Genomic DNA, 26,869 nt, shown 5'->3' on the forward strand with positions numbered 1-26,869 from the left:
GGAGGTAAAGTGAAGTTCATGCGAAAACCGTATTCTTCAGTAGAACAGACAGCTGCAAGTGGTTTGCGTCTTTGAGACTAGGGTTAAATTCATTTTCTACAGTACTTGCAGAAGAACAGCCCAGGTGCATTCTGTCTTCTGACAACAAACGCACTCTTCATTTGTGTCTGGATAAACTTTACATGTGACTTCACCTACTGTACAGTAACTGAAGCTGTGACCTTTAACCTGGTAAGTGCAACCACGATAAAAGCAGTACAGTCTGTGCTCAAAGACATGGACACGGGCTTTAATGAACCATAAGATGATGGACCAAAAAAATGGTCGACTTCCCTTCTTCCCTTTAAAGTCATTTTTAAAATTATCATTTTAAAATGTTTTCACCACGATTGAAGAAAATGCCAAGGAGGAGCGGCTTTTAAAGAAAATCAGCCACGCCTCTTGAGATATTGCTAATGGTCCAATCTCAACACGTTGAACGTTTGAATTCACCACAGTACGACAGAAATGTACTGTATTCCCACCTTGTGTTTATGAATGTTGAATCAGGTCAGTATAAAAATGAAAGTTAGATGAAAGAAACTGATCAGTGTTTATTTGCAGCTCCACCGCCCTGTGTGCTCTGTAACTGGCCTACGGTCCAGTCGCTGCACACAGTCTGGGCTGTTCCTTACATTCATGCTTCTGTAGTTTTCCAGTAAGGCCTTTATTTATGTAAACAGATGAGCCTGAGGACAAAGTTCCTATTTCATTGAGCCCGAGACTGGAAAGAGACTAGACAGTGTCTTTCTAATGCTCTCCTTTGTGTCCCACTTTGAGCACACTTGATATTATTAGAGAAGCTGGTGCATGTGTGCGCGATTTGCCCCGAGCCACAAACTGTCCCTTCTCGCTCTTTGTGTGTGCGCGCATGTGTTTTGTCAGCAACAGTAAAACCCTTTTGTGAGCAAGTTGAATTGTGATGTCTCAGCGTCATAAACAAGAACTTTACAGGCGCTCAGTCAGAATGGATCATTAAGGGCGTGTGTGTGCGTGCGTGCGTGCGTGCGTGCGTGCGTGCGTGCGTGCGTGCGTGCGTGCGTGCGTGCGTGCGTGCGTGCGTGTGTGTGTGTGTGCGTGTGTGTGTGTGTGTGTGTGTTTGCTCCTGTGCTTGGTGGGGTGAAAATTTGCAGTTAAACTTGAGGCAGTAAAGAAAAAGAAAAACGCCGCCCCTGTTTCGCATATACAGCTCATTACATTTCATTATTTGCCTTTTCCCTCTTTTCTGTTTAATCACATTTCTGACAGGCGGAACCTCTTGTTGTTCCTGTGCCGCGCTGAAGTCAGGCGTTAACGATCCTCCGCTTCAACCCTAAACAAATAAGCCACTTGATCGTATTTATCCTCCAGGCAAGCAGGTAGACGGGATGACGCGGGGGGAGGCTGGGAGAGCTGCCTCACACGCGGGGACGGATGGGCTCACGGCTGCTCTTGATCTGCGCTGTGATTGCTGCGCTGCCACTGTAGCTCGCACCTCGCTGCAAATAATTAAGTTGGTTGAATTAATGCTGATACGACGGCCCCCAGTGCCTTTAAAACACTGTTAGGGAAAACCAGGTTTAGCCGTTATCTTCGTGCAGAGCTCAGATGATGTATATCTGCACAGTATTACTATCATTTAGTATTTCGATGTTCTAATCCGTTGTCTGATGCTGCTTGTCTTTCCCTTCTCTCCTGCTCGTCTTTGTGTGGGTTAGATGCCGACCATGTTAAGTGTGCGGGAGGTTTACAAATAAAGGTGATGGCATCAATTGAATGGGCGCGAACATGGATTTTAATAGATAATACATTTCAGCATTCTGGTATTTGTCACAGGGAGAGTAGACATTTCTTAGTGAGTTATTGGCATCACGCATACGGGGAGCATAAAGGATAACCTTGGAAGCAATGCTGCATTTGATCCTCTTCGCTTTGTTTGTCTCCATCCTTTCAGAGGCTCCGCTTTGTGTGCTTCACCTTCTGCCACTAGATGTAACGTATTTATTTACTAAATGGAAGTCTAATTTAAAGTAGACATTGAGCCATTGTGAATATCTCATCACGCTGATGTTTGGGCTTTCAATAGACATTTAGTAACTCTTGTATGTAAAAGATTTTAGATGATTCAGGTCAAGCCTGCAGATTATTAATCTCCCTGCTACATAGGTGCTCTATTCAGTGAAGTGGCACCTTCAGTAGACGCTTGGGTGTAGCAGCCAGGCACCAGCAGGCCCACTGGTGACAGGACAAAGCAGTGGATGACCAGTTTGGTGTGGGAAGCAGTGATGGTGGCAGCAATCCTGGCTGCTGAGTTACACGTACAGTGAGATCCTTGAAGTGGGAGGGGGGGGTAGTGGCCTCCAGTGCATTACAATTAGCACCAGCCCTATTAGTGTTCAGCCCCAGCAGTGTTCTTGACCTGTCGTGATTGAGGCGAAGCAAAGGCTTCACAGTGTATCAGAGCTCTGTGCTTCGCTGTTGGATTAGGTCCCGTATCCTACAAACAGCAGCTCAGCTTGAACAGTTCAGAGGGCAGAAGGAGAGAAAGGACGCGTCATTAGCCGAGTTAAAAGCAAATTGAAGCAGGTCTCGCTTTTATTTTTTATTTCTGAAAGTGAATAATGCCTGAGAGAATGCAGCGTTTACAAGATGTCCCACATTCAGAACGAGTGGAGCCGCGGGAGGATTCCTTCCTTCCGTTCCCCGGTATCCCTCGCACACACTTCACACAGCATTTAAGACGGGCGTATCTGCTCCGGCTTGAGACTCTGTAATATCCACCACTGGGACTCGAAATGAAATTCACTGCAGATAATTTGACCATATCGCTTCCTCACTTTAAAAACAAATACACAAGCCGCGTTCCGCCGCTCTACTCCGCTGCATTTTCATTTAGGTGTTTGTCGCGCGTTGGTCTCATCTTTTCTTGTCGGCGCCGTTTTGGTCCCCGGAGAGCACAAGTGAAAATGCACCGAGTGAAGCTGCAGCGGCGGCGGCGAACGAGGGGAAATGTGCTGATGTGCTTCAGAAAGTGGAGCTACAGAGCAGTGGTGGTGTTTACACAGGGGTTTTTGATCGCACACGTACGTGTCGCCTCGTGTAAATGCATGGATGCACAATATAGGCGCAGGTTTTTTTTTTTCTTCAAAGATTCGACAAATACACAACTCTGCAAAGAAATCGTCGTTTTCTTTTTCAATTTTGTTCCCCACACACACACACACGCACACATGCGCGCACACACACACACGCACACAGTGGCCTTTGCTGCTGTTTATCAAACCAATGTATGGGTAGTTTTCAGCTCCACTGGTCTGAACATATTATTCCATTTCCCTGTTTCCCACTGCTTAACACTCAAACACACAAATACATGGCTAAAACGCTCAGCGTCTCTCTCTCTCTCTCTCTCTCGCTCGCCCCGCTCTCTCGCCAGGAGAGACTCCGCTCCCCACAGTAAATCCAAAAGATTGATGTGTCTCCTTGGACAAAATGAGATTGTGTGTCATTACAAGGCATTATACTACCGAACCCCTGAGTAAGTGAATTAGCCCCAGTGTGTCACGGCCAAACACAATTTGCGCACACAGACGCACAACTGCTCGTCTTCGGCGGGCGACTTCGCGCGGACCCGTTTCCCCCGCGCGTGTCCCTCTAAGAGCTAAATGGCGCACGCTTGTCAGACAGGAGCGCGATCCTGCAGATTAAGTTATCGTGCTGTGAGTTGAACCTGAGGAATCTGAGGAGGCCTCCGCGGGCTTGCGTGCGCGTCCTGTGATACCGCGTTGCGTGTTGTGCGTGTCCACGCGTCGCGGCGCTGTTGATGAAGCCGCTCCCATTGTTGCTTTCAGCCGGTCAGCGAGGCCAAGTAATTATCTGCAGGATTGCTTTGCATTGTTGTGAACCAGTGGGATGAAAACAGAGCGTGTGTGTGTGTGTGTGTGTGTGTGTGTGTGTGTGGAGCATTCGTTTCACCTTGTGAAGCAACAACTGACTAGTGGAGATCTACTCTTATTCCCTTCACTGTACAGTAGATGGGCTTAAACCTCCCCGATGCCTGATCACTTTACTCCTCACTCAGACTGACTGTCAGCAGAGGGAGAGCCTCAGTGCATCGCTCAGCATAAATCCAGCCCCCCGCTGAGCCGGTCAGCCGGCCCAACACTTAATCAACCCGCCTGCGTCGCCAAAAAGCAGCATTCCTGTGCGGTAACAATGGGCCGAGCGGCGCGGGGCGAGCGCTCTCTCAAGGTCCGACTACAGACAAAACAAGGAGTTGGGAAACACGCACGATTCCTGTGTAGACGTGGGCTCGTGGTTCCACCTACATGTACACGCACGCACGTTTTCTCTCCAGTCTCCAGTCAAAACATGGAGCGAGGCCGCTGTACTGCAGTAACTGCAGACATGTAAGGTCACACTCCCTGGAACACACACAAATAAACACAGTGTGTAGCACTGCGACCACGAGACCACTATCAGAATTCAAGATGCCAGACACAAAGGCCCGAATTGACCGCTGACAGGAATGGGACCCAGCTGCACGAGGGCACGAGGGCACGCAGTCACGCGCACGCTGGCCGCACACACATGAAAGAGAGCACACACACACACACACACACACACACACACACACACACACACACACACACACACACACACACACACACACACACACACACACACACACTTCCAATAAGTTCCAAATGCAAAGGCGCTATTGTGTGAGATGACGGCCCGACTAGAAGCACTTACTGGCAGGATAGAAGCCGACTCCGCTCTGGTCAACGAACCGGCTCCTTTTAAAAGCCGCACAAAAGAAAAGCACGGCCTCGCAGCTTCACCCATAAAACCGCCGTCATCCGCGGCGCGTTTCAGTGAGCGGAGCCAAAGGTGGAGACGTGTCTGCGTCGGCTCACTCCTTTCTGTGTTTCCTCACTTCTATTATGGCTGCAGCAGAATTTTGCCTTTCAATAAAGGACGCTGCCTAAAAAAGCGAGCTGGCGCCACGCGCGGTGCATCACCCTCCAAGTTGCACAAGGTTATTGGTATGCATGCAAAGTTTCCAGGCAACTTGAATGCACCCAGGTTTTTAGTCATGTCAGTGTATCAAGGATAATTTGGATTTAGCTGCCAGACCTTCTCTGAATAACTAATTATCTTCCATTCATTGCTCCTAATAGGTCTTTACTCCATTGTGCCGGCATTCTTTGTTACTTGACTCCACATTATTTCACAACCTCCACTTTGACTTTGAGATGACACCAACAGTAAATCTACAGGCTTGAGGCTTTGTTCACTCGTATAATAGCAGTTTTAAGATTTTGCGTCCTCATATACCCACTCCGCCCCGATCCCACTCCCAACAATAAGCGCAATGAGTAATCTTGGTTTGCAATTTGCGAGGCACGCGGACCAACTCGCCCCGTTTAAGCTTTGTTTTCCTAATTGCATCTTCAAGCGGGTACAATGCAAACCCCCACCAACACGCAGCCGGCTACCTAATTAACGCCTAGACCCCAAATGCTTATCACTGCGAGAACCTGTCCCAGTTCAACTCTTCCCCGGTCTGTCTTTAAAACGCTACACAAGGGAGCTTCTCCAGGGGGAGAAAGACGCAGCATCTGCATATGTGAGCATCCAGCCAATGTGCGCGAGCGTCGAGGGAGGTTTACTAACGCATAGAGGAACCGCCGGGTTTTCCTTTCTTTGTTACCTTTTACAAAGCTGAAGCACACACACACACACACACACACACACACACACACACACACACACACACACACACACACACACACACACACACACACACACACACCAGGGAGGTAACCTCTCACTGAAGCACCATGATGAACTACACTGTTGTCAGGTACAGCATCTACTTCTGTGGTTTAATTAGAGGAAGAAGTAGAAGCCAGAGAGCTGAAACAAAGGAGGGGAAACCATGGAGGGTTGATAAAGACGAATATTTGGGTTTATTTTAGTTGCCTAGTGCCTCTGGGCAACTTAATGTTGTTGATCTTGGTGTTTTTAAGTTGTAATTAAAAGCTCCTCGTCTCCGCTCTCTGAGTCGCCGCAGTCTTTGCACGCTGGTCTGACCTGCCAACGCGTTACTGTGATACTGTACAAATGTCCAGCCCCGCACTCACGGGCCCCCGAACACGCATGCAGATAATTGGGGAAGAGCAGCGCGCACACACAGGAGCCACTGGCTGTCTCCGGAGATTAATGTTGGTGTGATCCACTCAGCTGGGCCTGATCACATTAAGATGGATGGACCCCCTGGTGGGGCATGTGTGCGCGCATGCAGGGTCCCATCTGTCTGTGTTTTCTCCACAGCTACGTCCTGTGACCTAGCTGCCGTCTTGAGCGCGATCAGCCAAGATAAGCAATGATACGAGAGAGGGGGAGACGGACGGACAGATGACGCGAGTCTCTGTTTCAGCCGCAGTGAGTTCTCGGGCATCGGGAGGCAGAAGTGCTGGATGCGGGTGGAAGTTAGCGCTGCTGCGGAGTACAGAGCCATTAGTGGCACACACAGCGCTGCAGCCGTGCGTTAAAGCCACGCTTCTCTGTCACTCACTCACTTTTACCCGTGGCTGTGACAGTGAGGTGCATGCGGTTCAGGTTCGCTCCGCGTTGGAAGTGACGGCGTCAGAGGTCCGACGGGGTGACGTTGCCATGGCAATGTTTGCAGAAAAGTACCAGAGTGCTTCTATTCACAGCCTTAATAGAATTGGCTCTGCGTGTCTGCAGTTGGTCTAATTTTATGTTTCAAATATTTAGATCCGCTCACACAAACTGATTCTTTTTACTAATTGCTGTGATTAACCCGTGTTTCATGAAACTAGAGAGCTGCTGCCAAAAAGTGAAACAGAACTGCTGTTGTAACAACTGAATGTTTTTAACCCAGTATGAAAAACTGGGGGCAGGAAAAAAACTGTCTATTGGCCTTTTTGAATAATGATGATCACAAAGCTCTTGAAGAAAAGCTTCATTCATCATAAACAAAGCCTCTCTCTGATTTTACACCACATTTGTACTTTTGTCTGTGTATTCTGCTCGTCAGTCTGTTGCTTTTCTTCCACAGCAAAACAAAATGACATGTTGATTCTGTTTTTACATGTAAATGATTTACAGTGAATAACATATGCACTGTACATGATTTTATCAGTTTGTTTCCTTAAACAAGGAAACGGTAATACATAATTTACCTTAAACAAATTAAGCTGTTATCACGAATATTAATAAAACTGCTGATATAACTGCCTGTGTGTAAACAGACCTGTAATTGTTGTGCCTCCTGTTTGTGTGTCTCCAGGTGTCTGAACGCATGCACCTACTGTAAGACTAAGCACGCCAGGGGGGACCTGGCCAGCTATCCCGTGGAGGAGCTGGTGGAGCGAGCCCGGCAGTCTTTCCAGGGTGAGTACGTGCCTGTGGCCTTCCTTTAGCAGCAGCTTTAGTGGCAGCGGTGCTCCAAGGTTCGCTGAATGAAGTCAGTCCTGGATGACTAGAATCTTGGTGAGTGTGCAAATCCGGTAAGTGGATTATTTGGTGGATTCTTGCCGCTGTTGTTGATTCATTCTCGTGAGTTTTGTCATTTGTAGGTCACTGTCTGTTTGCACGCGCGGCGGCTTTAGTGCATTGCAGTTGTGCGGCGTGTGTGTGTGTGTGTGTGTGTGTGTGTGTCCTGCTAAGCGGGGGCGGTTCCGCTAACACATGTTGATGTTTTTGTTCTTGGGCAGAGGGTCCGGCCAGTTGACTTTAGTTTTGTGCCAGATGAACAGCTGTTGTGGCCTGGCATCTGTTCCTTAAGAGCACACTCCCTCATTTCCCAACTGCTCAGCAGGCCGTGCCTCTTAGAGCCTCGGGCAGGTCAGTCAAGGGCAAGTCCACACATTGATAACACAAATCTCACTTCCAGAGAACTCCCTTGACGGTTTTATGATTTGTATATCAACACAGCCTTCTGAATTTCTCTGTGGGTGTGCTGAACCTAAAATCTGTAACATCTGTGGGAGGAGATCTTGAAAATATCTCTCTAATTACTGTACAAACCTTACTAGTGCATTCGTCACAGCCTTCGTTCTAAGGTTTCTGTGTCTACGCACGTAAATGACTTGTAGAACAAACCGAGGAAAAGTTTTGTTTTAAACCATAACCAAATCCGTTTGTTTGTTCTTCATGATTGCATGAAGCTTTTCTTCCTGACAGCAACCCAAGACATTAAGCACGTCAGATTATCTGGATTAATTCACGATTTAAGGATTGAACATGGATGCAGCCATTCATACAGCAAATCACATATAACTATTGTTATTCCCATAGTTGGAGAAGAATCTATTTAGCAGTTTTGGCACATTGTCTCCATCTACCAAGATCTCAGTTTTCCATGTGTCACTAAGCTTTTGGCCACATTCATTTCTTATGTCTTATTATTTTGGCTGCATTACTTTTGCATGATTTAGTATTTGGTTAAGAAAACAGCTGCAGCGAACTCTCAACCAGCACTTGTTGGCTGTGGTACTAGTCCGGAGCTTTAGGACTCGACTGCTCTGAACTCTTAATGACACACGCTGTAACACCATACGCGCTGTGGGTTTCACGACATCCTCTGGTCACGCTTGGGTTCGTCACACCACCTTTTAAGGCCGGGCTTTGAAGCAGCAGGGTTTTTTTTTTGACTCACTTGTGCACGAGTGCAACACTGGTGATCATAACTCAGACCTAGTGGTTGCCAGGTTGTTTATCCGCACTGACCCAGCACCGAATACACCCTAGGACAAGGACACGGCCCGCTTGAATTCCACCCAGAACCCTTTACAGCAGCTGTATCCATGCCACTGCGGTGCCCCAGGTTGAGCAGTCAAGGGCAAATTCACCAGCTGCTTGTGCCACTGACGTATGTGTGTGTGCGTGTGCGTGTGTGTACAGCGTGAGGGTACACCCTTTACGCCTTAATGTCCGAAGACAGAAGTGCACAGAGGAGCCAGAAAATATTTAGGTCTTGTAAGTCTAAGTCACAGTTACATGTGTAATGTGAGCGTTCAACCTGAGAGCTGCACCAACACTCATCCAGGGAAAACGTGAATACAGACGACCATAGATAATATCCATGAAATGATGACGTGAACAGATACTGACGTGCACTCAGACTAAGTCTAACTAGATTTGCAGTAGACTTGATGTTGGCGGGAACTTTAGAGGTCAGGTGTAAGGACCTGTGTTCACGCGTGTCATCTGTTTGAACACAGGAAACACGAGTCCCCGAGACGGTTCGCTGTTGTCATCAAAACACAGAAAGAGGAAGCCGGAGGTCATCGCGTGTGATGCTGTGCAGACGGTTGGAAACGAGCAGGGAGAGAGTTCCACCGTCTACAGTGAATGCAGTCATTTAGGCAGGCTGCGTCTAAGACGCTGAGCCTTATTAGCCTTTCAGCTCTATTCATATATGCAAACACACTCGCACACGTGGCAACATCAGCAACACCCACTTCCAGCATAGTTTTTGGAATTATGTTGACAATTATTCTTGAATATTTTTCACACACGCACACACTGGTGAGTGTGATAAGCAGATTTCATCTCGGGATTAATTGGGTATCCAATCATCTTCCACGTTTATGAACCAAAGGCATACTATTTACTACATCAAATATTTTAGTTGGAATTACATTATGGCAGTGCAGCGGTGCCCCTTCTCCCTCACTCTATTAGCCACCTTTTTCTTATCGCCAGCAAATTGAGCTTTACAAATAGGCCCCAGCAATTTGATTTGCTATTTGATGTCTTTTGAATAAAAAAGGCTGCGAGTATGAATGCTAATTTTGATTGGCCACTCGGCCGGCGTCGGGGGGGTGTTTGATTGGTTTATCTCGGGGAACTTTGAAAGGATTTATGGGATTTTTTCAAATGCGATTTGAGGTAAATAGCTCTCTTTCCATCTGGAAAAAGAAAGCGTGAGTGAGTGCACAGCTTTTAAAATAATCTGAATTATTCAAATGTATGAATGTATAATTTTTAACATCAGAGAGGTTTGTTAATGTATGCAGGTAATGGAAGCTCCGGATGTCATCGGAAATGACAAGGTTGTGGGTGTGCGCGCTTGGGGGGGGGTCTGGTACAGCACTCGCTGCTTTGTGTGTGACAGACGTTGGGAGAAGCGGCGATCGAGCCGTGGTCGGTGCGCTGGTGGAGGAATGTGTCTCTCTTAAGCATGTGTGTAGAAGCAGAAGAAATATTTAATCATATTCCTCTGGGTGAATAATTCACCGTGGCAGTGTTCTCCATGAGGGGAGTGCGGTGTACTGTACCAGCAGTCTGCCAACAAACCCGCGACAGGGCTGCTCCTCGCTCTCCTCTGGTCCACGTCGGTTCCCTTCATCCTCCTCTCTCTCGCTCTCTCTCTCGCTCTCTCTCTCTCTGTCTCTCTCTCTCTCTCTCTCTCCCTCAGTCCTCAGTGCTGGTCCCTCCGTCTTGGGGATCATCAGCCTCACTGTTTTTGGACCTGACTCCTCGACATGTCATGATGTGACACCTGCACGGTGATCTCTAAATAATGGATCTTCCTTAATGAAACTTAACTGTCAAAAACCATTAGAGTTGAGTCTTCCTCGCGGTGGACGAAGGGATCACTGTGTTTGTTGTGATCGGCGCGTGCGGCCTGTTTCGCTGTTTTGTCACTGTGGCGTGTGTCTCTTCCTGACATTGTGCTTTTAACACCCGCAGACGAGTCCCCTTGTCAGCACATTAGCAGAAGTGACAGGATTGACACTGTGATATGAGGCGCGTCTCCCATCACTGGTCCCACCGCAGCAGTGGACAAGCTGCTGAAACCTGTTGGAAAGCACGAAGCCTCGCAAAGGCCGAGGCCAAAATAATAAATCAGCTTTTCAAGGCGGGTTTTGACCCCTGCGACCTGCGGACCCCCCGTCCTGGGGTCCTTGGAGCCGAGGGGCCGGGGCGGCAGAGGCAGGCGTCGCGGCCTGAGCGCACGTTTGGGGCGCCAGGCCAGCTCTATTTTTGTTGTGCTCCTCAAACCGCCCGCTGTGCTTGTCGCCCTGTCATTTTAAACTGTCAGCGGGGTGTGTTGAGACGGCCCCGTCTGAAACAGGATGTGACGCTTCATAGATGCAGAGGCCCCGCCGTCTCTCCCACATGACACACTGTATTAGTGTGTGACATGCACCTTAGCCGTCGCGACACCAGCGCCAGTATTTGGGCTGCGGCGAAGGTTGGCGTCCTGACAACCCTCAGCTGAAACCTTGTGTCATCACCTGCTTTGGTCTTAAACCTGACAGCTGCTGTTTCCTTTGTCCCCTTATGTAAAATGACTTAACCCTACATTCACAGCCCCAGTGCAAACGTAGGCAGATCTACCTGCAGACATTCATGCATCTGCACCCTGACCGCTTCACTGACCCTCCGCTTAAAATGTGACCGAGAACGGTCGATGAGTCCCCGGTCGTCGTCACGGACTCACTGGATGTGAGGACACGCGTGGAACCGATGAATCCGGCAGCTCAGACGAGAGACTGTCCTCAGCAGCTGTCACGTGTTGCATCTGCACACTGTACATAGGAGCCAGTGTGAATATGCTTTTTTGCATTGACTGCTGCTCTGGATATGCTGATCATCTATTCTAGGGAACAGCGCTGACATGTCACTGTGACTGACGGATGGAAACCCATGCAGACAAATAGAGAGACTGAAATACTGATGGGCAACATTGATTGCGGTTGAGTCATCACCGCCGAAGCGCCGTCTATTGGAAAGACCATGTGGGAAAACTGCTGACGCCGCGAGTTCCAACGCAAATTTCCTGCGCGCGCGGTGGCAGCTCGATTCATTATCCTCTGGGAAACGTCTCATGGAGAAGCAAAAAATGGCTTTTCTGAATCTCCTCCAGGCTGATAACTCGCTGATATTTTTCACACAGGCATAAGTTTCTCCATGTGTGCTCCTCTGCTCTGAGAAATTGTTCGGGCTCCAGCCTTTTTTTTTTTCTTCCATAAACTGGCTGTTTACCCATTAAAATTTAAAACAGACCAGTCACACATACAATCATGCACATAAACCTTCTGTGACACAGTAAAAAAACAAACATGTTTTTAGAACATTTTTGCAACTTCATCATTCTGATGTAACCTTTTATCAGAGAGGTCCATGGAGAGTTTAATTTCTTCGATGGGAAGTGTGAATTGCAGGACAAAGGTCCAAACTGAACATACCCAGTAAAGTCAGCTTGAAGAAAACTAAAACAAAAACCTGCACCCACATGTTGATTGGAGGTTCTGGAGGTGTGTGTGAGTGAGTGGTTGCCTGTGCCTATGTGATGGATGGTCACCTGTCCAGGGTGAGCCCCGCCTCCCGCTTGACTGACAGCTGGGTCAGACTCCACCATGCCCACGACCCCCAAAGAGCATGAGCTTTTATCAGCTGTGAAAGATGCGTATCTGTGTGTAATCATGGCCGCTCCTCTACAGTATGATCATGACCAAAGCGCGTGCATCCATCAGCTGTGGACATAAGCCAGAGGGGGTTCAACTCCTTATTATGAGGCAGTCACATTGAAGCTGCTCTGGAACCGTTACTGTGTGTGAGGGTTGACGCGCTTCCCCACAAAGTAGCTGCGGAGCGACTGGAAGTGTTTGAGTAAAGGCTGTGCTCCTCATTGAAGGGGAGCCACAAGTGATGCAGAGCAGAGCGTCCTGCAGTCTCAGGCAGCGTGTTACCGCTCACGCCCCCACCCCCCCTTGCCTCATCTCCACATTAATGCAGTGTGTCAGAGGTTGTTGTTGTCAGTACACTGTCAGTAATGTGTGTGTTGGACATCGCAGCTACAGCCTCACCTCGTTGTGCACGAGTGCCTGTCTGCGTGTGTGTTCTGAGTCGTACAAAGGCGGGAGACACTGAAAGAAAGGACTTTTTTTAAAATGGTCTTTGCCTGTTTTTCATTTAAAATGCCTATCTTGTTTTCGTTCTCGAATCCCAACTGTTAATTTGCTTCTGCCGCCTTGTTTTGCCGCTTCTTACTCTCAACATAGTCTGGACTGACAGACAACAAAGACCGGTGTGTGTGTGTGTGTGTGTGTGTGTGTGTGCGTGTGCGTGTGCGCGTGCGTGTGTGTGCGTGTGCGCGTGTGTGCGTGTGTGCTCGCGTGTGTGTGTCTCTCCCTCTGAGTGCGCGTCTTGTCCTGTGATTGAGTGCCAGGCTGGCAGCACAGCCTAGTGAATAGGGGGCCCCCTTTCACACAAAAGGAGCACGGGATATGCACAAACACACACACGCACGCACACGCGCCTCGCAGTCAATGCCAGACTGCAGGCCACCAACTGCACACCTGGCATGCTGCTATTATGTCACCGCTGTGTGTTTGTGTGCGTGAGATTGTGTAAGTCCAGCCGACGCCATCTGCTCTGTCCTCTGTGAACTTGAGTCCACACCTCTCACTTCTCCCTTCTCCTCTGTGGGATCAGAGCCAGGCTTCTGTGGTAATGCTGCATTTCCCCAGTATCGCTGCTGAATGTTACACGCTGCTGTCGATACTGAACGTATAACTAAACACACAACGTGGTGGTTTGCGTGATTACCAATTTGAAATTCCATAATCTACAATAATTGTGTGGCTAAAATATGTTGCGCGTTGTTTCACTGCAGCGTCCGTAGTTCTGCAAGTTTGTTTTTCATCTCACTGGAGTAAACGCAGCTAATGCATTATGTCATGAAGACATATGATTAAAGCAATTAAACAGCTGAAGCAACAGATGGAGACGTATTAGAGATTTTAAAGTTGTTTGGGGCCAGTCTGGAGTCTTAATTTCAGTTTCCTTCCCCCTTAAACATCTTTCTTCCATTTTCTCCCCTCTTTCCTTTCATGACATTTCTTCTGCCTGTGCTCCATCTGTTTGTCTCTCCCGTCAGTACCGCGTGCGGTCAATAGGTGGCAGTAGGACACTTGGATTAGGCCTCATTAAGCTCCAGACCGTGCGCCCAGGCTCCTCTCCCTTGTTATTGTCAGTTTGACTTTACGCACACTCGTTCACACACACACACCAGGAGTCGACTTGCGCCTGTGAAAATGTTTAACTGCTGTAAGTCCTCTGACTCACATTTGGCTTTCGCTTCTTCCTCCGAAACGCCGCTGTGTTTGTGTGCGTTATCCTTTTCCCAAGCCGTAAAGCACACTGCTACTCTGTTGTTAATATACCGACTTCCTGCTGAAGTCTGAATAAAACCCAACGACACCTCTTTGTTATCGTAGACTTGTAAATACTTGTAATGATTGAATCAGAAACAATTTTTGTAATTACTTTTGAGTAATGTATAAACATTTTTTGTGCCTTAACCTTGTGGTTATTTGAGAATAAAACCCAAAGGAACATGTTCACAGAGAGAGATGATGGATTATTGATCACTCACTTGAATCACCTCAGTTTTTCTTCTTTGGAATGTTTTCATTTTTATCTTGGAACTTCTCCGTTCCTTCTCATAAAATTCCATGTAGTCTTTTTGTTTTTCTGCTCTATTACAGGAACACAGACACTTACACCAGCTGAGAGATAGTTTTACTTCTGTCCGTCCTGAGCTGGAAGCATCTTTCTTCAGTTTAACTGAAACCCACTGTACAAACACTGTGATACCTGTATTGTTTGTCTTACACAACTAAGCCTTCGCTTCCTGGTTCACAACCAGTCACTCTGCTATTGAAGACAGACTACATGACTACAGGGTTGTTTCCCTAAGCCCAGTGAGTCATGTGTACACACACACACACACACACACACACACACACACACACACACACACACACACACACACACACACCAGTATTAAAAAAAGAAAAAGGCTACAAGTGGCTCAAGCCCTTAAGTTTGTGGCTACTTTGAAGTCTAGACTTGGTGCTTGTGAGACTGGAGAAGCAGAGATTAATTGGGCCGTTTAATCTACACAGTCCCTTGTTTGAACCCTTTAGCCTTTCGGCAGTGCCACAAGCCAAAAACCTTTTGGATACCTGCAGGGATTAAAGTTTCTGCCATGTGGCATAATTGAGTCATGTGGATTTCTGACTGGTTAAGATTGCTTCAGATCAGTGAAAGGTGGATGATAAAAAGCAACTGGGCATTAAGTGGCCCTCAGTAGTACAGTGTAATGAGTCTTTAGTGCGTTGGCCTGGCAGTAAACCTATCTGCACAGGGCAGTTGTCTCACCTCCGTACACACATTTCCATTTGCTGTGCTTAATTGCCAGACGCCTGCTCTCCCACCAACAGCTCCACGGGTTCAAGCGCCTGCACTTTATTGAAAAGCTAAGCCTTTACTGGAACATGAGTCCAGTGTACAGCTGTACTGACATATTATCAGCTTGTATATTTATTATGAATGCGATCCGGCAGCCCAGGAGGAATCATTCCAGTATTTAACCCCATTTTAACCTTTGTTTGGTCTCTTCGAGCTCCAATGAGTAATGTTTAACAATACACTGTTAATTCTAACCATTTAGCTACCCACTACTTTATATCAACTACACCTACAGTCAATTTTAAGACAATAGTTTCCTTGGGGAATATGTCATGGTTCCATAGTAAGTCACCATCAATTGATAACACAAGGACGTTTGGTTTATTTTGCCGACACACAAATAAACTATAAACCTATTTTCTCTATTCTTAATTTTCTGAAGCACTGACCTCATGCCTTAATTACCACACACTGCTCCACGCACGCACACACATTACATGGACTGTACACCTACTTAACACACACATCAGGTTTAATTGGTTGCTTTACCTGTAATTACCTTGAACCTCACGTCAGTGTTGTGATCAGCTCAGCTCATTACCAGTTAGAGAGAGAGGCTAATAAAAGCCTGAGGAGTGAGACTGAAAAGTGCCAGAAAGCGAATGAGGAGGAAACAGCAGCTGCACGTTGGTGAACGTACAGTGTAAAGTCCTGTTTACATGAGAATAAAACCTTCACACAAACTGAAGACATGCAGAAAGAGATATCAAATGATACAGAGATCCTCTGGTCCTGTTCAATCCAAACCATTATGTAACTGTCCCACTTCTGGTTTCTGTGCATCACCTCACTCCCACTTCACTCACTGCCGTGCTTCATTCCATGGTCTTGTGCTCGTCCCTCTTCATTCTGCTCTCTTTGTGAGTCATTACGTTTTCCCTTCTTTCATCATGCCTCAATTTCAATCAATTCCCTCTCCCTCACATTTCGATGTTTCAGATGAGTTTTGATCCAGATCACATTTTCTTCAGTCACTTTATCGCTTTTAAGTGTTCACTTTCTAACTTATTCTGTTCTTCTAGGTTTAGTATGATGTGATCCCTCTATTCACTGTGTAGAAACCCCTCTTAATCTACCTGTGTCTCATTTCCTGTTGTTGAGCTGACGAATGATGAGCATCTACTGTACAGTATCAGCTGACTGCATTCAGATGAATAAATAACAGCGTTGTTTACTATCATCATACTATCAACACATTATTCGGTAATGAGTGAATGGGAAATCCACTAACAACACATTACACCTGCAGTTATATGCATCCACAATTATTTATTTATTTTTTGTAAATACATTTTAATGATCCATCATCTGATGAGGTTATTTTTGGTATTAATCATGATTTTATCTTTGCTGCTGTTAAGGGATGTGTAGCTTTGTTATTAAAGGAGTTGGGCATTAAATCACACTAACATATAGTTGGTAGGGAGGTCGTTCTCTCACCTCAAGGTTGGCGGTTCAAGCCCTCGCCGTGGTCGATATGTCGACGTGTCCTTGGGCAAGACACTGAACCCCAAGTTGCTCCTGGTGTTTCGAGTGAGCGCCGGTGCAGTGTGTGAATGTGAGAGTGCATGGGTGACTGAGAAGTAGTGTATATGAGAAGTTCAGGCCAGTTTTTGTCCAGAGCGTGGACGTGAAATACAGGTGAGGTGACAGTTTGCATGTGGAGTCTATTAGAGGACTAAAGAAATGACGCAGCTGTGTCTAGTTTCATCGATCACCTTTATGATCACGTTACAGTGAAGTTGAGAGTCAGACATATATAAAACTCACTTCTCTCTGCTTCACCTATTTCTAAGGATTCAGTTACAAATTGATTTGCAGCTCTTAAGCATTACATCCTCTACAAATGAATAATGTGTTTGTATTGTCAGGCTTTCTTTGTTTAGTTTGTTCATAGGAGTGTTTAAGTCATCTTACATGTTTAAGGCTGATGAACTTACAGTACTTCATATTGATGTGCTCATCGCTGAGACTTGTTGGCATAATGAACATACAGCAGGAAGCTGCCTGAGCTGCTATGTTTGTTTCAAGTACGGAAAATAACAGGCGTGAAACAAGGAATGTTCCCCTGCAGAGCCCACCAAGCAGCTCCTCCACATGCAGTGGTCGAGAGGTGCCAACAATTAGAAATAAATTCAGGTCACATTAAGCTAAGTGTTAAAGCCATCTAACTAAAGATAACCAAAGTTAACAGCCTGTGCTCAGGTTACACTGTTAAATGGTAGTGGACAGTGAGCGGATGAGAAGCACTTTTTGTTTCTTCATTAACCTGAATGACGATATGCACCCGTTAGACTAGAATCAGATGGAGCCACTGTAATTCTCAGTCCTGCTGTTTCCGATCATGATGAATAGCAGTGGCTCTGCTGAGTAGCTGAGTAGGCTTGAACTACTTGAGAATTTAGTTCAAGTTCAAGAGAAAATAGTAAGTAGAAAACTGGTGAGTGCCACAGGTTCCCTTAAAACCACTGCTATGTGCCACTCGCCATATGAATGAATCCTTTTGTACACCTGCTTCTTTCGGGAGGGCCAGCGAGTCTTCATTTATACAGCAGAGCGAGACAGAAACACCTCCTGTCCTATAACTTACAGTTGGGCGTAGTGTTTGTGTGTCTGTCTCTGTGTTTGTCTCCCTGTGGTATATATTTTGATGCCATCAGGGGGTCTCTTCACACCCCCTGCAGGAAGCGGTTCTTACATAGTGGACCACCCGTGGCCCCAGTCACAAGCCCCTGGTGCTGGATGACATGAAAGGGCCACAGGAGACAACGCACACACACACGCGCACAGGCGCACACACGCACACAGGCGCACACAGGCACACACACGCACACAGGCGCTTGCTCACAGAATTTTTTTTTATTTTTTTTTATTTTTTGAATAGTCTGTGTCCTCTAGTAAATATTCCTTCCCACCCTTGTTGCCCCCTCTCAGTGCTTCAGGTCGTAGATGGCATTGCCCTTGAAGAACAAGCTTTGTTTGAACAATGATTAATTCTTCACACACACAGGACTGTGTAAACCTTTCACTCTCTATAATATGGATATTCTTTTTATTAGGGAAAGATTTTTAAAGCAGTGTGTTTTATGAAAAGGCTGTGATAATATTAATTTATGCTTGTATTAATTACATTCAATATAGGCAGAATTACTGTAGAGGCAGAGGCAAATAGATGAATCCAACGGTTGCATCCTTTTCTAAGCTTAGACATAACGTTACAGGACGTTGATTATGAATGCCCATGCAGCATAGTCAGCATTTAAATAATGCTAATGTTTCTCACTTTTGTACCCTGAGATCTAGAATATTTGAGTGTTAACACAATCTGATTCACACACGATGTTCAGTCCGAATGACGAGGCCAGACCCACTCACCATGTATATTTTGTCTGCCCTGTTATCAGATCAGCATGTTCCTACATGATATTTAGCATTGGCAGGAGAAACCAAACAAAGGAGTTCACAGATCAAACACAGGCATGGGAAAGTGCTGTGTCAACGTCAGAAACGAACACAACCAAAGTTGTGACACCAACGAGTTGTTGTATTAGCTGTAGTTCTGCGTGGCTGACGGGGGGAGGACTGTTGAAGGCGTCACACACGTCTGCCACGTGTTCGACATGCCCTCAGCATCTTTCTCTGCCTCCTCCTTTCTGCTCCGGGTCATTGACTCCGTCTGCGTGTCTGAGCGTAGCCACAGCACTGTCTTATCTTAAACTACTGGGAGAATTATTGACATAATATCTTTCATTTAAAATTAGTATTAATCTAAAAGAGATGGAGGTTTTAATTTTTATTTTTTTTTACCAGTTTTATCTTTCAAACTTGGTAAACATCAGTAATTATTCCTTAGTGGCTAAAATGTGTTGACTCTTAACAGTGAAGTGTATTTCTGCCTCCCTCTTTGTGTCTTTTCTAGCACATTTCTCTCTAAACACACTGAACGTCACTCCAGGTCTTCAGCTGAAGAAGCAAGTGTTTCTGCCTGACTGGACAGCCCGTCGCCACATCTGTCACTTTACAGAAAACCTTGTGCCTGATTCCCTTTGACCCGCGTGTGTGTGTGTGTGTGTGTGTGTGTGTGTGTGTGTGTGTGTGTGTGTGTGTGTGTGTGTGTGTGTGTGTGTGTGTGTGTGTGTGTGTGTGTGTGTGTGTGTGTGTGTGTGTGTGTGTGTGTGTGTGGGGGGTGCGCGCACACACCCCACGGGCACAGCTCTGCTTCGCAGTAAATCTCCTCGATCCTGACTACAGTACAAATATATCTGAGCAATAACTTGATGTTGAGCTTGTACTGCTTTCTAGTGGTACTGTGGTAGTAACCCATCCAGTCAGGTCTGAGGTCCAACTTTGTGTGCCGACAGCCTCAGACCGACAAACAACGCGAGAGAATGTCCAATCACTCACTGTAGATTCAAAGCAGCACGTGTCGGTGCCCTTTCCGGTCGCCTCAGGCAGCGTGACTGGGGGGTGATGGTGCATTTACGTTACAAACATGACACAAATCAGCCAGTGTCAGGCAACATTTTCGGCTCTTGTGGACTCATAATCTAGTGCATAAACCAAAGCTATGTAATTTTTGCTTTAAAAGACACAAATTTAATTCAGCTCCATTATTAATGTCTTGCAGTAATGGCATATCCTCAGTACTCATGACGGAGGACTGTGTAAATCAGCCATTTTCGGCTCTTTGCTCATTTCACCACTTCTTTTCCTTCTATTATGTTACATCATGTGATGCTGCATACGGGGCAGAGGGCTCACTGAATCGTTTTATTAATGCACAGTCATGAGTACTGAGGATATGCCATTACTGCAAGACATTAATAATGGAGCTGAATCAAATTTGTGTCTTTTAAAGCAAAAATTACATAGCTTTGGTTTATGCACTAGATTATGAGTCAACAACTTGCACATAACTGCCTGCTTCAGACGTACAGTACTGTCAGACCTTGAAAATAAAGGAGGATGGTGGTGGGAGTGGGAGTGAGGGGGGGTTCGGCCCATGGGCTATCCGCTCCTCTGCTTGTTAACTTAGTAAACAAACCCCAGTCATTAGTCTGAAGCTGAACACACCCCATATGTTTACATATTAATATAATGTTTACTAATCCGCTCACAGGCACACACACACACACACACACACACACACACACACACACACACACACACACACACACACACACACACACACGTGTGCAGATGCCTAAATACAGTGGCACAGTAAATGCATAATATGTTATAGAGTCACCAACTTAATTACCATACAGAGACACACAGAGGTAAGGTGTAAAGTTCTTCTGGGCCTACACACACACACACACACACACACACACACACACACACACACACACACACACACACACACACACACACACACACACACTGAATTCCGAAAAACAAACACGATGCCTGCTGGTGGGTCCTGAATATATTTGCATAAATACTGACCAGATGTATTGTTATTTATCAAATTAGTGCCTTTGCAAGCACAAAGTTCCACATTAAAAGCACAAAGAAATTAGGTCAGCGTGGAGTTGCATCTTATTTTGTGGTGATATACCGAGCTGTGTTTGACTGTGAAAACCATTGTCATTGTGCTTTTGAATGTTTCACATTCACTCTTACCACCTCAGCGACTCATTCGCATAGACCTCTGCCTAGATGTGCGTCCATGCTTTCCTCTGATTGTGTTGCTGTACACTCTACTGTAGCTGTAGCCGGTGCTCAGCTTCAAAGCACTGTCAGGGCTACGTTCAGGGCTGTGTGTGCGCTAACTGGCTTTTGTGCGTCGTAGGGTTTCTGAGGCTTACGCAGATGGGATCTGCCCCTGACAGCTTCCTCTGACACTCTTCCCTGTCACACTTGCTGTGTCTCAACCTCTCTATCCTCTAATCCATGTGCGCATCAGCCATTCATCCTCTCTCTGGGTTCAACTTGTGCTTTTAACGAGTTGCTTATCTTGAGTGACTGACATCGGGTCAAATCTCGAAACAGTATGGATAATCCGTGCTTGATAGGAAGATATTTTTCCTTCTTCAAACATTTCAATTAGCGCTAAAAGGATTTGATTGTTAAGCAGATTGGCAGGTGACAATTTTGATAATTAATTCAATTTCTAATCCATTTATCAGTAGAAGTAGTAGATGTGCAGTTAACAGTCTGCGAAATGATGTGATAATCTACTTGCTGTTCTCTTTCAGCTCAGGGACAGTTAAACTCGCATTAACATACAATTTGTCAACAGATGAATTTGACCTATTGTGACAACTGCATCTTTTACTTCACTTCCCTGTTTAATTGAATCCTTGCTGACAGTAATGAGAGCAGTTCTTAATGAGAGCAGATAACAAGGCCTGTTGATTGCTAACAAAATCATGCATAACATTAGTCTCATTCCCCCAAAAATCCTTCATCGTAGAGTTGCTGCACATTCTCTTACATTTATTATCTCCCCCGTTTGTTTGTTTTTTTATCACCCACTCTGTCAGTTGCATAGTTGAAATGTGTTAATAAGTACGACTCCAGTGCCTGAGAACAGCTGACTCACACTGCTGCAGTGGGCCCCCATGGTAACCAACGTTCATTCTAAACCAAATGATGCTCAGAATCAAAACTCTGCTTAAGTTAAATTACACATCAGCATGTGTATTAACACTGGATCACTCAGAGCAAGAAAACAATTGAACCTGTGGGAACCTAGGTACCTTTGACTCGCTGCACAATGGGAAGGTCAAAGTTCTTTTTATCGCATGTACTGTACAGCAACCTACTGTATCTGTTCCACACACACACACACACACACACACACACACACACACACACACACACACACACACACACACACACACACGCTATCTATCCAGGCATCCTCTCACATGCGCAGGTCATGCATGTAGTTCCCATACAAAGTAAAGGCATGTTGTTTTTCAGTGGATTGTGTAGGTTTGTTCATTTCATACATATGGATGCATATGAACGCACTGATGTGCATACACACGCACGTGTGTAGTGTAAACATGCCTGAGAGTGTGTGCATGCATGCGTGTGTGTGTGGTAGGTTAATTTGTGGTGGTGATGCTACCTGCCAAGGCATCCATGCAGCATATCAATAGCTGTTACTTTATCTTAATTGCTGCAATTAGAGTGTGTGCTGTTCGGTGGGTCAACGTGTGCGCGTGTGTGTTGAGGATTGAAGCACAGCGTGTGTGTGTACGTGTTGGTACAGTAGCAGCTTATATGCACATGTTTTTTCTGCTGCCTGTGAGTCAGAGATTAGCAAAGTTCATGAATTTTCAGTGAGAACGTTCACATACAGATTTATACTAAACCTTTAATTGCAAACGTTGAAAACGTATCAAGGTTTTCGTGCCAGTTTCTCACCTGCTGGAGACACCGTCGGACGACCACCATGTGGAAACTGGCACAGTGGTGAGGAAAAGAAATCTCAAGTCTTTACCGTACCATCTGTGTTTTTAACCAGTGTGTCATATGGAGATGCTGGCACAAGTAGCTGATTCAGTTAGTGATCAGGTGACAGCAGCAGATACTGTAACTAAATCAGCAAACCTGCTTCACGGTCGTTGTTTCAGCGGTTCACTTCTGATTTCTCTGCTGGTCCAGAGGCTTTTTGACCGTCCAGTGATGGGTGGGGGGGCTATGGAGGCAGACAGACTGAAGAGGCTGATGGGGGAGGACAGTGCTGGGATGATTGGGACTGAAGGTCAGACAGGCCTTCAAGTCAGTGACACCGTTGAATGTGTCACATCGCTGTAGATAAGATCTGTGTGTGTGTGTGTGTGTGTGTGTGTGTTTTCTCTGTTTCTGTTTAAATATGTTTATTAAACACAGAAGTGTGTGTGTCTGTTTGCTATTTTGCTTTTTCTTTCTAATTTGCTATTATGTTTGATCTGTAAATTAAATTGGTCATCACTGTAACTGCTCAGGGAGGAATCACAACATCATTATCATTATTGTCCTATTTATACAGCATGTTGCAACTTTTTTCATAACTATTATTTTGTATTGTTGGTAAAATATAAACTTGCTTATAAAGTGTAATTTTACAGTGCTTTTTTAAAATGTATAGCCAGCTAATGACCAAACGGGAGCTTGTGATACTGGTGTAGACTGGAACCATTTAAAAAAGCCAAATGGCCTGTTAGCTGCAGCATGGGGTCGTCTGATGAATGTATTAACATATAAGACATCTCAGACACAGACTCTATAAATAACAGCATTAAAACCAAGCGCAGCACAAAGGATCTAATGAGATCTATTAAATCCTTGAGTCAAAGTGTGAATGTGCCTGAAGGGGGATCGGAGCTGTTATTGGTGCCCGTGAGGTCATGTACTTCTTGATTGGTTGCATGGGCGATTATGTTTAATAGATGCGATTACAGTATATGCACATAAAGATGAGCCTGTTATAAAGCATTAAATCCACGTTTGCCATGACACGAAGCATCTGAGCAGGTTTTAAAAACTATTTTACATTAGAAATTTTACACAATACTGGATTATTTGTCTCGTCAAGCACTTTAGAGGAAACTATAAGGACACTTGTATTTTAGTTTGAGTGTGATGTGATCACAAAAAATCTGACAATAGTAAGAATAATACAAATACAGTAGAACCATGACCAACATTTGCCACGATGATCCAGTGTTAGTGACTCACTTTTCTAGTACACATGCAAACATCAGCTGCCAAAGGAAGCAGCTGTGCAGTCTCTGTCTGGGCACATTTCCTGATGGTGGCCACAGCTCCTCTGTCTGGCCAACAATAATACCTAGGACCGCTGGGACCCAGGAGCACGCCACGGGGGCTCCATGTAGGACTGTAGCATGGAATAAGCACCTGAGGCTTTTCCAAAGCGCTGGCTTGTTCAAAACAACAATTAACATGGGGGTCACAGGCGCTGTTTTATGAGCAGGGTGTATATTTGGTTTGTAGCTTGGCAGCGTTATGTGAGTGGAATCACAGGAATGTTGTTTTGGAAGGAACCGATCTGGCTCCTGGGCCAATTTAATGCGGGTCTGCCCTTGTATTAAGAGATTACTTGGCAAATATCATGGCAGGTCAGAGCTGTGACGTAGACGGTGATACTGCTGGCGAGGTGGGTGGTGAAATAAACCCACTCCTGGGATGCAGATGATGCAGACAAGTGTTGGACCTTGACAGGGGGAGTGGTGTAATTGAGTCCAAACAAGATGACATTAACCACCCTGGGAAATTGCTGTCAGCACCTTTTTCAGGCTAAAAAAACCTGAAAAATGTGCTAGAGTTAAAGGGGGTGAACGCTGCATTAGGCTCACGGTGACGTTAACGGTGAAGCATTCGTTTCCAATAAGTGATAGCTGATTAAACAGCGTCTGTGCATAGACCTTAAGGTTCCTGAGTGAAGGTCTGTGAGGAAGCGCGTTGCTGAAGCGGAGGCCGCGTTTTGAGTTACACAAATTCTTTGAAGCTAATGAACAGATGCATTTGATGGACTGCAGTGTTATTGATCACATAATGAAACAAAGGTGATGAGTAATGTCACGATCGAGTTCAGACTTTCAAACAGTCATGCTTCTCTCACCTACACACACGTGTACTCCCAACCCTACACAATCACATCGAAATGGCCAAACCCAACCTGAGGGGGCCGCGCTGCGTAGATGTAAGGACCAGGCAAAAAGAGGAAGTAATAACACACACACACACACACGCACACACCAATGTCCAATTAGTCAAACATCATCCTTACTGTGTGTGTGTGTGCGTGCCAGTGGGTTTTTGTGTGCCTGCTTGACATGATATGTCTCAACCCATAGCTTAAGCAGACACTCAACCATTTCCAGACCTACAGGCAAATGACAGTTAGATCATTAAGCTCTAGCAGTGAGCATTGCTCTAATTCATCATGAAGCCAGTGGATCAGCCCCTCTTGGTGTGTGTGTGTGTGTGTGTGTGTGTGTGTGTGTGTGTGTGTGTGTGTGTGTGTGTGTGTGTGTGTGTGTGTGTGTGTGTGTGTGTGTGTGTGTGTGTGTGTGTGTGTGTGTGTGTGTGTGTGTGACCTTCACAATCCTGGAACGTGTTTATAGGGTGGGTATTTTTAATACTGTCATGAGTGAGGCTCTTTCAAAGCCTTGGAGCATTTAAGCAGTGATAGGAAGAGACGAGTAAAAAGAATGGGGAAAATAATACTGATGTGGACTGAGTCAGTACAGTAAACGAAGCCTGTGTCCTAATAAACGCCGACTATAATCACTAAATTAAAGGGTTTTTGCAGCTGCTGCATGTCAGACATGGAGAGAAGTGATATGTGAACCTGTTAATTGTATCATCACAACAGAGGTCTGAATCAGAAACCTCCCACAGGTTTCTCTACCTACCTTAGGTGCGATTGAGTTGAATTTAATTAATGAAATGTAACTGAGAGATTCCCTGAAGTCTAACAGCAGCTATAAACACAGTAGAGGTTGCTCTGTTGGGCATTCACGTGCATATACAGTAACACTTACCATATTAAGATGCTGCTAACAGAACAGGAAGACAGCTAAAGCAGTCAGGGAAGGTTTGTACAGTGAATGACTGAATATGGAGTGTTTAAATCTCTAATTAAACTATTCCGGTCACGTACCGACCATCACTGTAGCCTGCGTTGGGATGTTTTTATCGTCTCCACTGGTGTTTATTTTTCCTCAGCTAATATTGATTTGTATATACAGTAAGGCGCTCTTGCATTTCTCAGCCATCTTGCCTCCCCGCTACATTTCCCCCAGAAATATTGAGTACATCTGGACGAGCCGCGCTTAAACACATCAGAGCTTTGCCTATTAAACACATACCAACTAGATTTACTGTAGTGTTGCATTCGTGCTGGGAAATTGTAACCTGCCAATACAGTAGATTAAAAAAAAAACTGGATGGTCTCTCTGTAATTTTGAAAGAAAACACCATTTTTAATCGTTTGCTGTGTGTCTGACTCTTTTGTAGAGGGAGTGTGTGAGGTCTGGCTGACCAGTGAAGACACAGGCGCTTATGGCAGGGACATAGGGACAGACCTGCCCACGCTGCTGTGGAGGCTGGTGGAGGAGATTCCTGAAGGAGCCATGCTGAGGCTGGGTATGACCAACCCACCGTACATCCTGGAACACCTAGAGGTACGCACACACACACACACACACACACACACACACACACACACACACACACACACACACACACGCACACACACACACACGCACACACACCTCCTCTGTGTTCTCCCTGTAGTATCCCTTTGCTATCTCTTTCTGTGAGCCAACAATATTCCTTTGCCTAGATTTAATATACTAAATGTCTTTCTGTTTTGCTTACCAAGCAGTTTAGCTGCACCACTTATACTCCATTCATTAGTGCAGTTCATTTTCCTCTTTTCCTAATGAGTCAATTAAGCACCATTGTGTCCTCTTTAGCAACCTCATTTTATGCGTCATTATTGTCTTTCTCAATGGAACAATGGACATTGTTATTCCTTCTCTCCTTTGCGTTCTGTGTTTTTTGCATGTCTGCAAAATCTGCC

The 26,869-nt window shown here is 45.7% G+C and overlaps 1 protein-coding gene across 3 annotated transcripts in view; it reads left to right on the forward strand.

The window, feature by feature from the left end:
• Positions 1–26,869, forward strand: part of cdkal1 (CDK5 regulatory subunit associated protein 1-like 1) — a 137,425-nt gene that overhangs the window by 53,041 nt on the left and 57,515 nt on the right. For all 3 annotated transcript variants that reach the window (XM_041067692.2, XM_029128379.3, XM_029128381.3), the window contains exons 8-9: positions 7,340–7,443; positions 26,302–26,468. In XM_041067692.2, the coding sequence (XP_040923626.1) occupies positions 7,340–7,443; positions 26,302–26,468 (271 nt within the window). The remainder of the gene's footprint in view (positions 1–7,339; positions 7,444–26,301; positions 26,469–26,869) is intronic.

Source organism: Betta splendens, chromosome 16 (genome assembly GCF_900634795.4).
Source record: "Betta splendens chromosome 16, fBetSpl5.4, whole genome shotgun sequence".
In the NCBI taxonomy this organism is placed as follows: domain Eukaryota; kingdom Metazoa; phylum Chordata; class Actinopteri; order Anabantiformes; family Osphronemidae; genus Betta; species Betta splendens.